We start from the raw sequence: 19,149 nt of genomic DNA on the forward strand, positions 1-19,149 counted from the left end.
GTAACCTTTCTCATTGATTTGAAATGGAGGATTCTCAATGCATGGTTTTTTAATTCATAGTTTAGTGTTGATTCTTAAAATAGGTAAATCATTTTACTGTTCGATACATGATTTTATAACTATAGTTATAATTTGGAACAAGACTAGACTGTTTACATACATACATATAATTTGTTATTTTCGTAAACACTTGAGTACTTAATTAGTATTGTTAAAACTCTTTTCTGAATCAGTTGACACACTAATATGGTCAAATGGCATCGGATGTCAATGAAACTTGACACACACGACTAACTAGCCACAAATGACTTATAGGAAAAGACGAGATTCGAAATTGATTCCCGATTTTGAATTTAGAGCCTAATGTCTATTTGTGAAAACTTTTCATTCAAAACCTTTTTTCAGAATCAGTTGACACAGTAAAATAGGTAAACAACGTCGGATGTCAACAAAACCTGACACACATGACTAACTAGGCACATATGACTTTTAAGAAAAGTGGAGACTCAAAATCAATTTTCGGTTTTGAATTTAGAGCCTATAATGTCCATTTGTGAAAACTTATCCTTTATAAACTCTTTTTCTGAATCGATTGACTCAATAAAATGATTAAACAACATCGGATGTCAACGAAACTTGACACGCACGACTAACATGGCACAAATGACTTGTAGGAAAAGACAGGCCGGTTTTGAATTTAGATCCTAATGTCCATTTGTTAAAACTTGTCCTTTATAAACTCTTTTTTCGAACCAATTGACTCTCTAAAATGGTCAAATGGCGTTGGATGTCAACGAAATTTGACAACCATGACTAACTAGGCACAGATGACTTGCAAAAAAAAGATAATAATCAAAATTCATTCCCGATTTTGAATTTATAGCCTAATGTCCATTTGTGAAAACTTGTCCTTTATAAACTCTTTTTCCGAATAAGTTGACTCACTAAAATGGTTAAACAGCGTCGGATGTCAACAAAACTTAACACACACGACTAACTATATATGTATCTGTATTTAAGCACAATTATTTGGCTAGATATGTATATATATATATATATATATATATTTGTTGTGGTTATTCAATTATTGTTAGATTATAGCGGAATGTGTTTAATCACTACATGATTTTAATAGTATTATCATCATTGTAGGATGTAATTAAGTTTCTTTTAGTAGTTCACGTATACTAATAATGCAATTGGCGGATGGACTTCTTATTAGCACTACAAGAATTAACACTTTTGGCAACAAAAAAATTGGTCGCTAAAAGTCAATTTTTGGTCGGCAAAAGTTATCCGCGACCAATTTTTTTTGTCGCTAGTTTGGTCGCCAATTGAGGGTCGGCAAAAGTAATTCGCGACCAAAATTTTCGTTGGTCGGGAAAAGTTGGATTTGCCGACTAAATTTTTGGTCGCTAAATATATCATTACTGCGACTAATCTATTTTGTCGCAAAAACATTTTGGTCGCGAAAAGTCGCCTTTTGCCGACCAAATATCTTAGTCGCCAATTGTCACATTCCACGACCAATAATTTTGGTCGTCAATTAACACATTCAACGACCAAATTTTTTTGTCGCCAATTGTGACAATTGACGACAAAAAATTTTGGTCGCCAATTGTGACATTTCGCGACCAATAATTTTGGTCGCCAATAGTCTCATTCTGCGACCAAAATTTGATTGGTCGCCAATTGTGACATTTTGCGACCAAAAAACTTTGTCACCAATTGTGACATTCTGCGACCAAAATTTGTTTGGTCGCCAAATGTCACATTTTGCGACTAATCACTTGGTCGCCAATTGTGACATTCTGTGACCAAAATTTTTTTGGTCGCCAATTGTGACATTTCGCGACTAATCAATTGGTCGCCAAAACTATAAAAACAAAACCAAATTTTGGTCACCAACATCCAACAAAATAAACTTGTAATTTATAATAATCCATCCAATTTATTCAATATAATCTGTAAAAAGAAGAAATCATTCAAACCAACAAATAAGTTGAATCATCAACATTCAACAAAATACATATATCAACCATTTCTGAACCTCTTTAATTAAAGTCAGCAACTATTATAAGTTTACATCCACAAATAATTAGAAACTACATATTTCATCTCGCATAAAATTTAAAACATAACAAGTACTTGTTATTATGTTTGAAATTTTTATCCATGTACATCAACCCAAAAAAATAACTACTAGTCTACCAAATATTTTCTATACACACCCATCAAAAAATATAACTAGTAGTGTATCCAAAAATATAACTACTAGTCTACCCTAATATTTTCTATATACATCTATACAAAAATATATAATCCTTCCAAAAATGCAAAAAGTGCCAATTTGTCCTGTACAATTTAGCTTTGTGCACGAGTTCATCCATCTGTACCAAAGAAAAAGATAAATAATGTCAGTTAAAATTGGACAAATAATGAAAAATGTCCATGAAAAGCAAATGTCACATTAGCAAATTAAATGACTACCATTATCAAATTGTAAATAAAACAATAGAGAGGAGCTAATTCAGAGCAGTTTTGGACCCCAAACGCCCCGGCTTTGCCTACTTTGTCACACTTTTATGTCCTACATAACTAATAATGCATCCTATCGAAGCATTGCTTGCTTTCACAAGTTTGTTTGATCTAGGCCGAGGTGACCACTACGATCTCGGGTTGTTTCCAGGCTGTTTCCAACTATTTGCCCCAACCGGCTCGTTTTTTGCCTTCTTTATCACATTTTGGTTTCCATGGAACAGTCAAAAATTCTTGTTTAACTATTCATCCTTGGATCAGTGGAACATTACAATGTTTGAAGTTTCTATACTAGTCAACATAAACTAAACTGTAAATTCGATCTTTTAAATATTGAACTAAATTAGTTTAAAGACAATCATTTCTCTATGATATTCTCATCAAACGTTTATTTGCCTTTACTTTGAACATAACTATAATCAAATATGGTTTAACACACTTACCAATTACCATGACTATCTATTGTCGAGAATTTGGTGGATTGTGATTTTCCAAAACTTGCGCCAACATGCTCTGAAGTCCAAAAAGCTGCCGCTGCATCTCCTCACGTTGTCTTGTATTCTCTGCCTCTTTCATTTGTAAAAAAGCTTCAAAAAAAATTAAATTAAAATTTAAAAAAAAAAGATACTAAATATCACTACTAAATGAATAGCAGAGAGAGAGTGGTTGAGAGATGACTATCAGTTTCACTTACTTGCCTACAAAATTAACATACTAAATATGCACTAGTTCATTTTGATGACAGGAAAAGATTATACTAAATATGCACTAGTTCATTTTGATGACGATGAGCTGTAGAGTGTGTAGAGATGGCTTGGGATTCTTTTGGTTTTTGCTTCATGGCTTCAATCCGTTCTAAGATATCTATAACTTCTTTCATGGGGGGGGGGCGTTTTCTAGGTTCTGATTCCAGGCACTGTATAGTGAGTTGAGCAGCAATCAACGCTGCCTTTGAAGAATATTGCCCTTCTATCCGCACATCCATAATTGATTTCAGCTTCCTTTTGTTGGAGAGAAAGGGCTTTGTCCAATCAATCAGATTATGCTGCCCACTGGGGCGTTTGGAATCAAGTGCCCGCAAACCTGTCAGCATTTCCAGCAGCACAACACCGAAACCGTACACGTCGCTCTTCACATATAAATGACCTGTTGAAAATTTGAACTAATTCATTTTACCACAAGGGACGGGTTTTTTTATTTTTTATTTTTCGACCTAGATCATATGAACTATCGACCAAATAAAACATATAAGCAGGAACCTTTGCCTCTCATGTGCTTGTTCATAGAAGATGTCTTTTGGGAATAATTTCTATGGTTCAATTCTCTAAACATTTTAACAAAAAAGGATTCTTATTTACCTGTTGCAACATATTCTGGAGCAGCATAACCATATGTGCCCATAACTCGTGTTGTCACATGCGATTCTCCACCTGAGGGCCCCAATTTCGCCAAGCCAAAATCTGAGATTTTTGCATTGTAGTTCTGTAAAAAGAAAACAAAACACACAAAAGCTTTCAGAATAATTGTTTTCCATGTTTGCCCCATTTTATCGTAGGTCATGTTTGTTTCAATGGAAAATGCACAGGATGAATCTCATTACATGAATGCCGTTAGAGGAAATATCTATCTACATGATTGTGATGTTGATACACCACTTGTTTTGTTGAATGATTTAAAAAGATGAAATGGCAGTCCCTGTATTCTAGATAAGTGCTCAAGTCACTCTCCCAAGTCTTGAGACCTTATTATAGACCTTGTCATTAAGAAAACACAGATAACAAGTACTGGCCAGAATTCATGATTCGTTCCTCACTAGGAGGAGGTCACAAGTTTGACGTTCCCTCCCCCTCTAATTGATACAAATTTTTGCAAAAAAAAAAATATGGATACCTAGGGGTAAGCCAAGCTTAAAACCCAGGTTCGAGCCCCGGGATCAACTTCCCCTCCCCTTCCCCCGCCCCCAAAAAAAATGTACTCAACTCTTTTCTTACATTCCCTTGTCACTCAAACAGAGGACACACATTCCATTCCAAGATAGTCACCATATTCAAAGTTCCTTTTCCTACTTATTCTTATTGTCAGTGCCTTTTCAGAACACAAGTATAAAATCCAACTCATTAACTTACGAGGCACGATCATATAAATTCTCACCCCATCAAGCAGTATATTAGATGCTTTGAAGTCCCTGTAAATGAATTTCTTGTCTGATATGTGCAAGCAAGCAAGGCCCCGTGCTGCACCAATGGCTATTTTGAGCCGTATGTCCCAAGAAAGTGGCTCAACAGCAGAACTCCCTGCACAACCAAAAAATCCAGCAATCAATTCAATGCAATATAACCATGGACAGCTAGTTTTTCTTTTCTTTTCTTTTGTTCTTTGCTAAAGTTCTTACGTCTGAAAAGATGGTAAAAACAACATTGCATGGGTGAGAAAAGAAATCTCAAAGCACCAACTTCCAACACCAGTGCTCGCATGGTGGAGGCCAGCCAAAACAGTGATCACCATCCTTTTTAGGTGAACCTTATTGATTGAGTACGAAAGCACCACGTATGTGCATATGACTTAGTGGTGGTGCTATGAGAGTAATGAATAATTTTCCAAGAGAATAAATATAAGGGTGATTAAGAGACGGATGTTATTGGATATAACAAACCTCCACACTTATAGCCAACAGGACGGTCAGAGAGGTTGCAGCGTTTAGGAATGGTTATGGCAATTTCAGGGTTGACTCCAGAGTTTTTAGCAGTGTTGGAAAGCATAACAGCGCAAAGGCATCCAGGGTTCTGGCCCAACTTCTTCACCTGAAGGCAGCAAGCACTAGAAGGTGTAGAATTTTCATCCTTTGCTGCTGATGCACAAGGAATCAACTTGAAAGCTTCTGTGTCTGGAGAAGCCTTTCCACATTCACCAGCCCCATTAACCCCTCCAAGCTCTGCAATGCCTAGAAACAACAGAAACCCCAGAAAACAAATGTACTTCTTTGGAGCTTCCATTTCTTTTACTGCTGTGTGTGTGTGTGTGTGTGTGTGTAGCTCAAACTCTTTGCAACTCCATGGGCTTTATAGAAAAAGATGACTGGATTACCAACTAGCAAGTAGGATCAACATAGTTGGTGGGTACACAAGAAAACCCACAAAGTCAGTGGAAAGAGCACTAGACCAAATTTTGTTGTTTCTATGTCAGCACTTGCTCCACTTAAGAAGGGGTTTTGAGGGTTATCTGGCAATTTTTAGCCAATGAACACTCAGATGCCTGCCAAAGTCATCACTCACACTTCATTATTTTTTTCATCCTTGAATATGCAAAGGGAGTTTATCACAAAAAACTGTCGGTGACAATGACAATAAACTGTCAGTGACCAATATTTAAAGATCACAACGCCACCCATACTCTGGAATTTTGTAATATCTGGTGTTGATTATTGCAAGCTAAAGCATTTCATCCCAACTTTTCGTATAAGTTGCAATAACCTCCCATTTTGAAAAAATAAAATAAAATAAGCCCCACAAATTTAAGTCACATTGGGCTCCTATGAAGTTTAAATTCACATTAGCCTCATTTCAATAGTAATTCATTAGTCAGACGAATAGAAAATTTATATTGTCATCTTTTTTAAATCAAAATATATATTTTACCTTATTTATTTTTGTGCTCTCTCACCAGATGTATGAGTTTAACTCCTTTAGCATTACTGAAAGAGAGATCAGTATAATAATGTCAAAACTATAAGGTTTATTATATTTTCTCCAGACTTGAGGATAGGTTTATTGCATCAAACAGTATTACACAACTTCAATAATTAAAAGATCGGTATTAGTTCCAGAAACTGCACCAAATGAGTAGTTGCTTCTGATTGTGCAACCATATCTTCAAAAGAAGCTGCGGATCTGCAACATTAGCCAACCCAGTGGTAATAAATGTATATATTAATGCAGAAAGCATTGTAGGTAACAAAGCACAAACCACAATCAGAGCTCAAAATGAAAATTGAGATCAATCTGCATCAATGCTACCAAGCTCATTATCTGTGTCCACAAAATCTACGTATCGAGCTCAAGTCCTCTGGTAAATTATGGCTTGCAATTTTTCATAGGAATTTTGAAGAGCTGAGCTTGTTTGGTTTGAATTTTTAGGATTTACTTTTCAAAAAAATTGAATTTTCTTTTTGTAATTTTTTTTTTCACTAAATTTTTTTAATATTCTAAACAATTTTATTAATTTTTAAATACACCAAACATAAATACACTTCAAGAATATAATATTTGTGAAAAAACATCTTTAAAAAATTCACTAAATATCAAAAATACAAAAAAATAAAAAATAACAAAAATATGAGAGTTCAATACATTTTACGTATTCTTGTGTATTTATTGATTTTTTTTAAAAAAAATTTACAAATATTTTACTTTTTAGATGCATAGTAAGATGCATCTACAAAGTAAAAAATTTGCTTAAAACTCAATTTCAAAAAAATTAAATCCAAAATATTGAAATCAAACACACTTTCCTCCTATGATGCTGCTTACTCAATTTTTCTTATTTTGCACCTTATAGAGTATGCTTAGATCTTGTATTCCTGGAAGGGGAAAAACAATTTTTATTTTGTTCCTTTTTTTCCCTTTTCACTACACATCCAATGTTTCACACAAAACACACAAAAGCTTTCTTTTCTCTTTTTCTTTTTTTGGGACATCAATGTTGCAAAAACCATTGTGTTTACAAGCATGGTGTTCAAGTATTTTAGAGCTAGAGAAACCGACTTTGAGCAAGGAAAATGAGCTCCACTACTATCTCAAATATTTTGACCAATCACTGCAAAACTTAAGAAATGTCAAAAATATGTTATGCAATACATAAATTTGTATACACAGTCAAAGTTTGGACACAAATTAAAAGAGCCCATGCCAATTACAAATCTAGGAAGGGATGTGCACTGCCTCCAAACCCACCAATTTTCATCGGCTCACAGGCTCACATTAAGGGGTTAATGGGGAGGAGAGCACGAGCTTCCCCATCCTATTCAATATAGATTTATAATTTAACCTTAAAAGGTTGGTTATCCTTCATTTTGCAAAGACAACCAATAAAATTATGTTACAACCATCTCTTGCTCTCTCTCTCTCTCTCTCTCTCTCTCTCTCTCTTCCATTCATAAAACAAATAGAAGAAAACACACAATTCAATCTCTAGTATGCCTCTTCTATCATCCTCCTTCCTCCCAAAATTTTCATCCCTTATTATACCAAAGGTAACATAAGAAAAAACAAAACGTATTTTGACAACACAGATGACAAAGCGGACAAAGAATATAATGGAACTTGATCCATGAGGCCAATTGGGCAAGCACACTCCTAAACTTTAAAAAATAATAAAAAATAAAAAATAAAAAACCCATAGATCAATAATTTTTGTATGGTTTATCTCATCAAGCATCATATTATTGCACATATGAACACCAAAAAATGTATGCATATGCATCAAGACACCCTTCAACCAACAGAATTCTTCTCTTTCATTGCATTATCTTTGAAATAGTTACGAACAGTGTTATGAAATGTGCACCTAGGCCAAAGTCCCACCTAGGCCCAAGGTTTTCACCTTGCAGTGTTCCAAGCTAGGCAACTTTGATAAATCGCACTTAAGGCGTGCGACTAGGCCAAGGCGCAAAAAAGCCCAAGGCTTGCGCCTTGAGGGCTTCTTTTTTTTATTATTTATTTTTATTGTTATTTTGATTGGTTTTGTTTAAAATCTAACCATTGATTAAACATGATGCAACTATAAAAGATCCACACTCTGAAGTACACATGCCAATACATTGGGCATTCAGCCACAAATCAACAATAGAAGAAAAATTTGTCTTAATTTCTAATCTCTAAAGAACACTTTACTACTGCCTGCTTTCGTTATCGAGTCCAGCAGCTCCAAAAAATCTTCTTCACGTTGCTATCTTCTTCTTCTTACATTTCTCTCTCATTCTTTTCTCTTCTCTTATTCTCTACATCGTTGTCTTCTTCACTTCTCTTATCTACGTTTCTTCTTCTCTACATTGTTTTCTCGTACAAGGTACGCCTCACTTCGGTAAAGCCTGCACCTCACCTTGTGTCTTGCGTCTTGCACCTGGGCCCCAAGAGACATTGGCGCCTCGGTGCGCCTATCGCTTTTAATAACATTGGTAGCCAAAATTCAAGGAAGCTATCTAATGGTGTGCTTGACAGACAAAAAAATGCAAATACCTGACTCATGACAGATTTCAATATGTCACATTATCAATAAGATCACAAGATTACAACATAATATTAACCAACAAATTCTTCCCTCTCAATGCGTACTCTTGGAAAGAAAAGAATTCAAGGAAAGTATCACGTAGAGGGCTAGATATATAAATGAGTTGAAGGTACCTCATCAAGCAAGTTACTCTTATCTCCAATCATGACTCAACTCTTCACTAAAGATTAGAGTAAAAATTTGAACAAAATTTTCAGTGGATCTATAACATTATCACTATTAAACTTAAATTTTAAAATAAAATCTCATCTATTCCTTGCAAATGGCTAATTAAATAATGCTACATGTCACCAAATAGTTAGAATTTGAGTTTGCAAAAGTATCTCCCTTTATTTGGGTAGAAAAATGATAAACTCAATTTGATATGAGTTTGAGACAAAATGGAGGCTAGAGAGTGGTTTGGAGTGTGTTCTTAATCAAATATGAACTTGAGTTATAATTTGAGCAAAGACAACATCTCCAGTCCTTACTTTTTACCCATATCAAATTTAAATGGAATTATTATTAAGGCACTAGATGGCAAATTCATTACACTTGAGTTCATTAAATAAAAAATTTCTTCTCAAGTCTACATATGTATAATCCAGTCAAGAACACAACTAAAAAGTCATTTTTAACCATTCCTCCTACATTCTCCGACTAATGCCCCTAAACTAGAGGAACTAACAAAAGGCAAGCAACTAAGCAATCTAAACTAGGCCTTGTTTGGCCTTGCTTTTGTGCCTTCTTTGTGAGCCTTTGGAACCACCTTGTTTTGGCCTTCTCACCACTGAAACTCAGAAGAATTTCAGTGGTGGGAAGGGTGTTTTGAGGTCCCAAATAGGAGAGGGTCATCTCCTCTCCTTGTGTCTTCAATACTTGTCTTGAATGCCTCATGTGTGAGCATGTTTGTTAAGCTTATGTTGGCCATATCTTAGCTTGTATTTGTGGTCTTTTTGCTGTGGCATGCCATTGTTTTTGCTTGGTTTTTTCACTCCACGCATGCCTAATACACTTGTAGTGTAAATCACACAAACTAGTCTTGTATGCTTCATGAAGTAACATGTCATTCTAGCTTGTTTTGTTTCCATTTTAGCATGTTTTTGGTGATGTTTTGCCATGTCATACCTCTGTTAGAGTTTGGTTTGGTTAGCCTTTGCATGCTCCATGCACTTGTAGTGCAATTCCATGAAATAGCCTAACATGCATCATGCTTTAACATGTTATTCTAGCATGCTTTTGGCTTAACTTCAAGAAGATTTTGTCCATGTTTTAACATGCTTTAGCTCTGATTTTGGTTGTCTTGGTTGTCCTTGTCATGCATGCCATGCTTTGTATAGCTATAATGCATTCTAGCTTGTTAGCTTTGTGCATCAAGTCCACTAGCATGCATTACTTGGCCTATTTGAATGATTTGACATCATTTATAATGTGATTTCAGTCCATGTTTCATGGTCATGCACTTGCATTTATCATCCATTCAATGCGTTGGCGGGTTTCCCTCTTTGTGCCTTAACATGAGTCATTGTGTATGCCTTCATGCCTAAGCTTGTGAGCCATCATTTCAGTGTGTTTTTGGGGTTATTACACCATAATATTACTCTAATTTTTGGTGGTTAAGTCATCCCATGCTTGGTCTTAATAGGTGTAGTGTAATCCACCTTATTTACCTTGTATGCATCATGTCTTTTATCCCTCATGCTAGCATGTTTTGGCTTTCTTCCATGCATGTTTTAGACTCATTTTAACATGTTCTATGATTGTTTTGGGTTGCCTTAGCCATATGCATCATGTTTTGTATAGCTATAGTACAAGTGCTCTTGCTTGCTTCAAGCTTTGAGCATCATAGCATGCTTCATTTGCGTTGTGTACATGATTTAGCATCACTTAACATGACATTTTAGAGCATATAGAACCGTCATGTTCCCACTTCATTCACTCTTTAAGTGCCTTTGAGTGTTGAGCATTGTTGCCTAGTTTGTGGCCTAGCATGTATGCCATATTGACTAGGTACTTGAGCCTCCATCTTAGCATGTTTTGGTCATTGTTTTGACCTATTTCAGCTCTGTCCATGGTTGGTTCATGCATTTGTGCCATGTATTGCATGTCTCTAGAGTAATCCTCTTTGTTAGCTTTCATGCTTTAGGATTCTTGCATGCTTTACTTGCTTTGTTTGAATGATTTGGCATCATTTCTTACTTAATTTCAGTGCACTTAGTGTTGCTACACTTCCACTTTTGTCACTCTTTGAGCACTCTTGAGAGTTGTGCCCTTTAGCCTAATTGGTGAGCCAATTGGCATGCATGCTTATATATGCTTCCATGCCTTAATTTTATCACCAATGGCCACTGATTTGGGCATGACCGAGGTCTACCCCTTTTGGTTTAAGTCCATTTAGCATGTTCATTGGCATGTTGCTTGCATGCTTATCTTACTTCGCATTGTGCATGCCATGTAGTTCATAGCATTGAGTATGCCATGTAGTTCTTTGCATTGTGTATGCTTATGTTACATCATTGCATTGTGCATGCTAGTTGTTCTTAGCATTGTGCATTGTGCATGCCATTAGCCTTGTTAGGTTATTCATCTTGCATTTCATGTTTGCATGCTTAAGTCATATTGCATATTTGCAAGTTTGTGTTGCATTGCATTTTTGCATACTCCATGTTACATAGCATTGTGCATGCCATGCTATGTGTTGCATTGTGTTTGGAATACGTGTTAGTCCAAACACGGGAAAAGATGGATGTTTCATACTTAAAGTGATGAAATGTGCCTTAATTCCCGGTCGCCGACGCTCTTGATCATACATGATAGAGTTCTAGGCTTTATGTGTTTACTTGTGCATTCATTTTATATTGAATTGTGTAACTTCGCCTCTCGGCCATCATGCATTGAAATGCGCAATTGGTGGCCCGATGGTCGAGAACCTACACTCCCTTGAGCTCATGAAATGATAGGGAGGGTGATTGTGCACACATACCTTGCAAATACATTGCCATGCCCTTTTTTACTCTTTGTTGCAGCAAACTGGAATTCAGCAGCAACAACTGGTCGGCCAGCGACCACTTTTTCTGGCTCTCAACAAAGATAGGTGGTCGGCCAGTGGCTGGTGACACCAAGAAGTGGTCGGCCACCCTCCCACAGGTTCTCAAGGTGGAGTTTTAGCTTTCTAGAGCTTGGTGCAAGGTTCTGAGGACAGTTGAAAACAGAGACAAATTGGGGCATCGCATTGGATTTCCGAACGAGGCGACCGAGCATGCATCCAGTCTTCTCCCTCTCAGAACCTCCTGCTTTTATTGATTCCCTTAGCTGCCATGCGTAGATAGCTAGTTTACGCTTTGGTTTGTACCTAATTAGTTGATACGTTAACTATTCAATTTGTTTTGTAATAGTTAGTTAACTTAGTTAATTAATTTATTGTGTAATAATTAGTTTAATTAGCTTAGATTAGCTAGTTAGCTTCTTATTCGGACTCTCCCTCGAGAGGGCCAATTGTTGTAATAAGTGTGCATGTCTGTGATGCATGTTTTCCAATCCCCAATTTCTTTCTCCCTTTTACTTAACCATTTACGATTGTTAGTTTTAGGGCATGTTTCATTTAGCATGCCTTATGCTCGCATGCGTGCATCCATTCATCTGTATTGCATGCACCGGGCTCGGCGCATCATACAAAGTGCATTGTATTTTCAATACATTTACTTAAATATGTGTTCAACGGCATGCTATCAAGTTGCATTTCACATGACATTCTAGGTAGCCGAGCCTATTTTAGATGCATTTTCACATGTGTTGCATTAGCCATCTTAATATGAACTAGGATCATGCATGATTTCTAACTAGTTCTTTGTTTTGACTTGGAGTATACTGTGAGTGTTTACGCTTTAGCATACTGCATGTGTGTTAATGTTGCCATGAAAGCATGCTTGCCATGAGGCTAATTGCTTATGTGATATAATTGTCTGAATGCCTGTGGGTGAAGATTGGATTACTTGAATTGGAACAAGTCATCAAATCCCTGTTTTAGCCTACTTGCGAGTAGCAAACTTCAAACTATTTTCAAACAAACGAATATGCAATGTTTTGTTCCAACTTAGGCGATCTAGTCTATACTTGTGTGTTGTGCGCATCACATAGTAATTCTAGGTTTAATAACCGGAATCAAAACACATGTGTTTTCAAAAATAAAATATCATGCTTAGTACAGGCCAATCTTTGATCGAGCGAGTGGAGGTGCTCATTACATGACCTTCCCCTCTTATACCCAAGTTTCCGAGCCGAGGCAACTTTGGTGATGACAGACACGTGGCCTTAGGCACGAGTCAGGGTTTCCTAAATTCCCCCAAAATAAAATATTTAGGTGGCGACTCTGTATCTGGCAAAACAGTCCATGTTTGGCACTTCTTTATTAAAATCAGTTTTCCAAAATGATTTGCCCGATTTGGACTCTTTGTTGATTTATCGGTCTTGCATTGCACTTTGTGAGATTAGATTCAGAACCATGACATTGAGTCCGAACAGTAGTAAACTCAATGAACAAAACGGGATTTCGCGCCCATTCGTGCACGGAGCTCGGGATGTTTGGGCACGTCTACAGTTTGTGACGACTCCGCTGGGGACTTAGAGAACTTGACTCGGACTCATGATATCTTGTTTCGTTTACACTTATGTGTCTCTTTGCATTGCATTTGCATTGGTGTGCCTAGGAGACCGTGTTCGCTATCTGCTATTCCTGAACGATCTACCTGAGGCTGTATGCCATAAGGTTGACCGGTTACGGGCTCTATCACGATGGGAACACAAACCCCGGTTGTTATTGGGGCACCCTTTTGACCATTCGACCTAGTGCATATCGGAATCCGTTGTGACTATTCCAAACTAGGACAGGTTGCTTACCCGATCATAGGTTATTTCAAACCGTTGTGTGCGTAGTGAAACTGTAGCTCCTGACAAAATAGGATAGGGAAACCCTACCCCAACATAGGGGTGTTTTGGCTCTCGCTCGCTTGCTATGTGCTTTTAAAGTGTGCCTTTACAAGGATACATGTATCAGTTTGCAAGTCTGGGTATCAGGCCTGAGGGCATCAGTATTTTGGAGAATCAGTTTACCAGAGGGTATCAGTTTAGAAGAAGAATTTTGAGCAGAGTTCAGTAGAAAGCACAGTCATTCAGCTTTGCTCGTATCTGTTCCAGTGAAATTGGGCTGAGATGCTGCCTATTTTGTCTTTTGCTAGGGTGGTCTTGGAAGCGTAGCTTCAAAAGGCTCCAATATCCCCCCAATACATCGGACTCTGCTGATAGACTTTGTCAGGTAAGAGATTTAGTTCAGTGCAGCCAGTGTTTTCCTTCACTGAGGCAAGGCAGAGAAGGGCCAGTCAAGGCTCACCGGTTCATCAGATTTGTTAGTCACCATTCACATCACCGCTGTTCAGTTTAGCAAACTCATGATGACGCATAATTCAGAAGAAATCGTGGTCATGGCAGCAGCATTAAACCAGGGAATCACCATGCAGGGTGAGACCCACGTTGAAATGCAACGCCCATCTGGGGCCCCTGCCACACATCCAGTATTGGAACTCCAATCATTTCAAACTCGCGAGCCCACTACTTTTGAGCTCATGGGAATGATCGGCGATCTTCAGAGAACTGTGGCAAATCTAGCCTTTGGATTATCGGCTCCACCATCGATCATATCACATGCCAAAAATTTCATGCCAGAAGAGCCCCCGCTATTGGTGCGAATTGTAATTGAACTCAGCCAACCTGAAGCCATCCCAAGTTCGGGCAATGACGTGTTAGCAACCACAGGGCTTTGCACTGATGTAGCAACCCAAACCTTCGACAAAGATGAGGCGTGTGGTAAGAACAAGGTGGGGGCGGACACTGATCGCTATGAAAAATTTCTGCAGGCTGTTGAGGCTTTGAAAGCCGGGGGACTCAACAAACAGCAAGTGCTCGCAGTTGCTACAAAAACTATGGATGACACTTTCGTCACTCAGAACGAGGGCTATTCGATCCAAGGGGAAAATCGGGAGAAGGGCCGTCGTACCAGAACCGTTCATTCCAACCCTAATTCTACACCCGAGAAAGATCAGCAGACCAAGCCAGTACCTGCTGACCCTTTTTCTAGTGCACCCAGCAAAAATCCACAAACCTCGAAGTATCAACTCCGAGGTCACAGGGTCTTCCATGCCCTCTATATGCCTTTGTCCAAGGCGCTTCAAATCCTTACTGAAAAGGGCCATCTCCAACCTCTTGAGCCTCGACCTCTCCCCGGTCGTCTTCCACCTGGTCATGATGCTACCCAGTACTGTGCGTACCATCAACAAACTGATCATGGCACCGATAATTGCTTTCGTCTTCGCCACGAAGTACAAAATTTGTTTGACAATGGGGTCGTCATCCCCCCAAGCTTAGCAAAGTTTATCGTCACTGGGTCAGTGAACTTGGAGGATAGTGCGAGTATGTGATCGCGAGGTGAACCACCTGCGGGCGGCGCTCAGTTTACTCCAGATATGGTGTATGGCACGCACTGTTTTGAGCATTTGCGAATGCTAGTTTTGTACTTTCTGACTTGGGTATTTTGGGTCAGTCTAGTTATGTTGTATATAGTTAGTCTTTTTGTACTGAGTAAGTTGGGTCTGTCTTGTTGTATCGAGTCAGTCCTGTTGTATAGGAGTCGAGTGATTCTGGGAGCGTTACCTCGGATATCCCTATTTTGTTTTGTGTTTGTCTTTTCTCTCTCTTTTGAGTCTGTGTCTGCCGTTGAGCCAGTTACACTAGAAGATCTGAATGAAATAGCGGTGGTTTTCACGCTTTTGTGTTTGTTGCTATCTTGAACCTGTTGTGCCAACAAGTTTAAATGAAACGGCAGTATGTTTCACCTGCTCTTTTGTGCCTTCAAATCATTGCATTGACATAAGTTTTTCAAAACTTTTTGAACACTGTGGTGAAAACAAAGAGGAAGGAATTCCTCGGGATTTGCAAAATTTGATCATTTGAGAGAAAGAGAGGCGTGCTAAGCCCTTAATGATTGAGATCATGCTTGTTAATGTGAGTACTGAGAAGGATCCTAGCTTGATCCAGATTGGTTCTACATTGTCTTCAGCGCGAGCGACTAGTCGCTTTCTTAAAAGATTTCAAAAAATATTTTGCGCAGTCCTACGAAGACCTGCATGGAATTGCTCTTGAGATTGTGCAGCTTAGGATCGCTCTCATTCTTGAGACTCGACCCCTTTTGCTTTCAGACCTTGAACTTGGATTCAGAATGTTCAAAGGTCAATCATAATGTGAGGCCTGTGTGGCCAGATCTAAAGCAGCCCTCGAACAAGAGGCAAGAAAGTCAAATCAAGAAGGTCAGACGTCGTCAAAAGAAGCTTGCAAAGCTGGATGAGAAGCAGCACCTCGAACTAGGGGAAAATATGTTAGAAGTGCTCGAAGAGTAAAAAATCGGGACATTTCTCAAGTTAACAAAGATCGGCAAGAAGGCCAAATCCCAGAAGGGAGGAAAGAAGGAAATATTGCTGAAGGACAATCGAGTTCCCATCTACAACACTAGGGGCAAATTCAGCTCCTATCAGATGGACTTTTGCATCATCAGCGAACAACAGCCACTCTTCTAGATTCAGATGGCTTCGAAATCTCAAAACCATTCGGCATGGACAAAGCTACACTTTTACCTTTGAGAGGCTCGCTGGGCCGAAAACCCGGAAGGGCGACCCAGGCAAAAGTTAGAGCAAGAAAAAAAAGAAAAAGAACAAAAAAGAAAAAATGCAAAGATTGAAAAAAAAGAAATGAAAAGAAAAGAAGAAAAAAGAAATGAAATGAAAAGAAAAAAAAAACATAGCTCGCGAGGTTGAAAACCCGGAAGGGCGGCCTTGGCAAAAGTTAGAGCGCAAAAGGAGAGGTTAATACCCGAGTGTACCTTAACCGCAACTACGTAAGGCTTGATTCCCATGTTTGGGATACGTAGGCAACTTCATTTTGAAGTCCAACCATAAACACTTCCAAATCGATTGTGTCCATGAAATGGTTCTGATCATCTTTGTCTTCTCTATATCCGAGAGTTCGGTTGTGATCGTCATTTTGAGAACTGCTTACAGTGTGCTGTGGTGCTATCCAAACAAGGGGCAACTTTCCGTTGCCATACGGTGTGCTGCGGTGCTTTTCAGACAAGAGGCAACTTTCCGTTGCCATGCAGTGTCCTTTAGACAAGGGACAATTTTCCATTGTTTTAGATCTCAGGTTGCGTATCTCAAGAGTAGGTTCCGTGCTCGTTGAGCAGTGGCCATTTGCAAAAGCAGTTTTGAGAATTTTTACTGAGGTTGACTAATTCTCTCGAAAATTATTCTGTTTTTTTCCAAAACTAGACCATTTCTTGTACCCGAAAAGGGAAAATTTTCAGCGCTCATAGCCTAACTTGCATGATTTCAAATCAAAAATCAAACAAGTGTGTTAATCTAACTCTCATATTGGTCAAAATTGTTTTAGTAGAAAACTAAAACAAAAAAATGGTGAACATGATGAACTAGGGGTACAGTTGAGTCAGGTGTTCTGTCCTTTCCCCATTGTCAACATACCTGCCAGAAAAGGGCACTCTACTTGCCAGAAAAGGGCACAACTGGAGTTAACAGCAAAGGGCAGAAAGCTCTCACATCTTCCGAGCAGCGAGGTATCAAGCTAAATGTGAAGCGCGAAATGGAATGGATCAGGATATTCCACTCCCTCGTCTGGACACATCTGATGGCGTCCAAACTCCCCAGTATAGCATCGTCAGCTGGTGTCAGCTGTGGATGTACTGCACATCTTGTCACAACTCCTCTGTAGGGAAGTTCACTGCTGTGAGCAGAAGAAGAAGAATCTAACAGGATGCTAGGGGCACGAGCCCACAACCTCCTGTTTATCCATCAACCACCTAGGGAAGGGATAAAAGAAAAGAGAGATTAAAGAATAGAGAGTTATGCGCTGAGAGAAAAAGTGAGAAATGGCTTTTTCAGAAAAACAGAGCCTGAGGGTCGAGTGATGTGAGAATCACAAATGAGAAAAGAGTGGGAAGCAATACCTGGAGAAACTGGCTCCTCGTGATCTGAGAGGTCCCTCATCTTTGGAACACGTCTGAGTGTCGTGTCTGTTGTTTTGTTTGTCTCAATTCTTGTTTTGAGGCGTTTCGAGTGTTTCTCGATGTGTTTAGGTTGTTTACCTTTCGTTTTTCTTTGTTGAGTCGTAGTGCGCTGCATTCAGTCGTAGGCTCAATACCCGGTTAAGAACTCATTTCTTAATTTCAAAATAAATCATTTTGTGCTCAGAGCGCTGTGCCATTCTCTACATCTGTGCAAAACAGGATTTGCTCTTTCATAAAACTACAGGGTTCAACCCAGGTCACGTGAGAACAATAAAACCAGGACCTATCTGAAACTATATAGGTTTCAGGTGACAAAGCAAAAGAAATGAGAGAAAATTTGGAGCATCTGATTTTGTTTCGACTTCTGCAAGTTCTGTCACTACATCCCGTATGTTCAGAATGAGCTTTGTGTTCAGAGTGAGCTGTGTGCCGAATAAACTGAGTACTGTGTTATGAGCTGTGTGTTTAGAGTGAGCAGTGTGCTGTATGAGCGGTGTGCCAAATAAACATAGTACTGTGTTATGAGCTGTGTATTCAGAATAAGCAGTGTGTGGTACGAGCTGTGTGTTCAAAGTGAATAGAATATTTTGATGACTGTTTCGATGCCAGAATGGCAATCAGAAGTGCTCTCCCAGAGTACCAATCCCGGCCAAATGCATCTTGGCTGTGTTTGCAATGAGTTCCTAGGAGATCAATTGCGACAGTGGAAACTAGAGTTCGAATGGCTGATGCCCAGAACACAATTGTTTGGAATTTTCGAGACTAAAGTCTGGTTTAAATACCCAGGGGTGTACCCCCGCTTGAAATCCGTATGGAAGCCCCATAGGTTGAGGTAGCAGATGTGCATCTCGACTCTGGATATTGAACCAACCTCGTATGCCACCCTGTTGGAAAATAGGGAAAGTTGTGAGCATGATCCGGAAGAAAAGCGGCATCAATGGCTTCCCCAGCAGAACTTGCTCTTTGTCAGCATTTCAGCACCTTTGTACTGTGAGTTAAAGGTAAGTGTCCGAGGAACACGAAGGGGGGGATCCCCGTCACAGTAGAGCGATTCACCGCCACTCACCTCATAAGGTGCTTTCTAGAGCGCCGCTGTGTTTGTTTATTGCATTCCTTAAACATCATGCATTGTATTGTATTGTACCTGTCTAGTTTCTTTCTCATTTATGCACGGTATTGTATGTACTATTCATTCAGAGAAGTTTCGGTTCAGCTTGACTGATACC

The 19,149-nt window shown here is 38.8% G+C and overlaps 1 protein-coding gene and 1 long non-coding RNA gene across 2 annotated transcripts; both read right to left on the reverse strand.

The window, feature by feature from the left end:
• Window positions 1–2,126: 2,126 nt before the first annotated feature.
• LOC114297813 (putative serine/threonine-protein kinase PIX13) lies at window positions 2,127–5,531 on the reverse strand. The gene is made up of 6 exons (XM_082889043.1): window positions 5,192–5,531; window positions 4,690–4,832; window positions 3,897–4,020; window positions 3,233–3,684; window positions 2,982–3,125; window positions 2,127–2,390 (listed from the first exon to the last, which is right to left on the reverse strand). Exons 1-4 carry the CDS (start codon window positions 5,529–5,531, stop codon window positions 3,296–3,298), a joined length of 996 nt encoding a protein of 331 aa, XP_082745169.1. The 3' UTR covers window positions 2,127–2,390; window positions 2,982–3,125; window positions 3,233–3,295.
• A 65-nt stretch (window positions 5,532–5,596) lies between these two features.
• LOC145798611 (uncharacterized) lies at window positions 5,597–6,311 on the reverse strand. Its single transcript, XR_014339731.1, has 2 exons — window positions 6,174–6,311; window positions 5,597–5,790 (listed from the first exon to the last, which is right to left on the reverse strand). It is a non-coding gene; the product is annotated as an uncharacterized LOC145798611 (long non-coding RNA).
• Between the last annotated feature and the right edge of the window lie 12,838 nt (window positions 6,312–19,149).

The sequence above is a fragment of the Camellia sinensis genome, chromosome 9, assembly GCF_055761805.1.
Source record: "Camellia sinensis isolate YWXY chromosome 9, ASM5576180v1, whole genome shotgun sequence".
Taxonomy (NCBI): domain Eukaryota; kingdom Viridiplantae; phylum Streptophyta; class Magnoliopsida; order Ericales; family Theaceae; genus Camellia; species Camellia sinensis.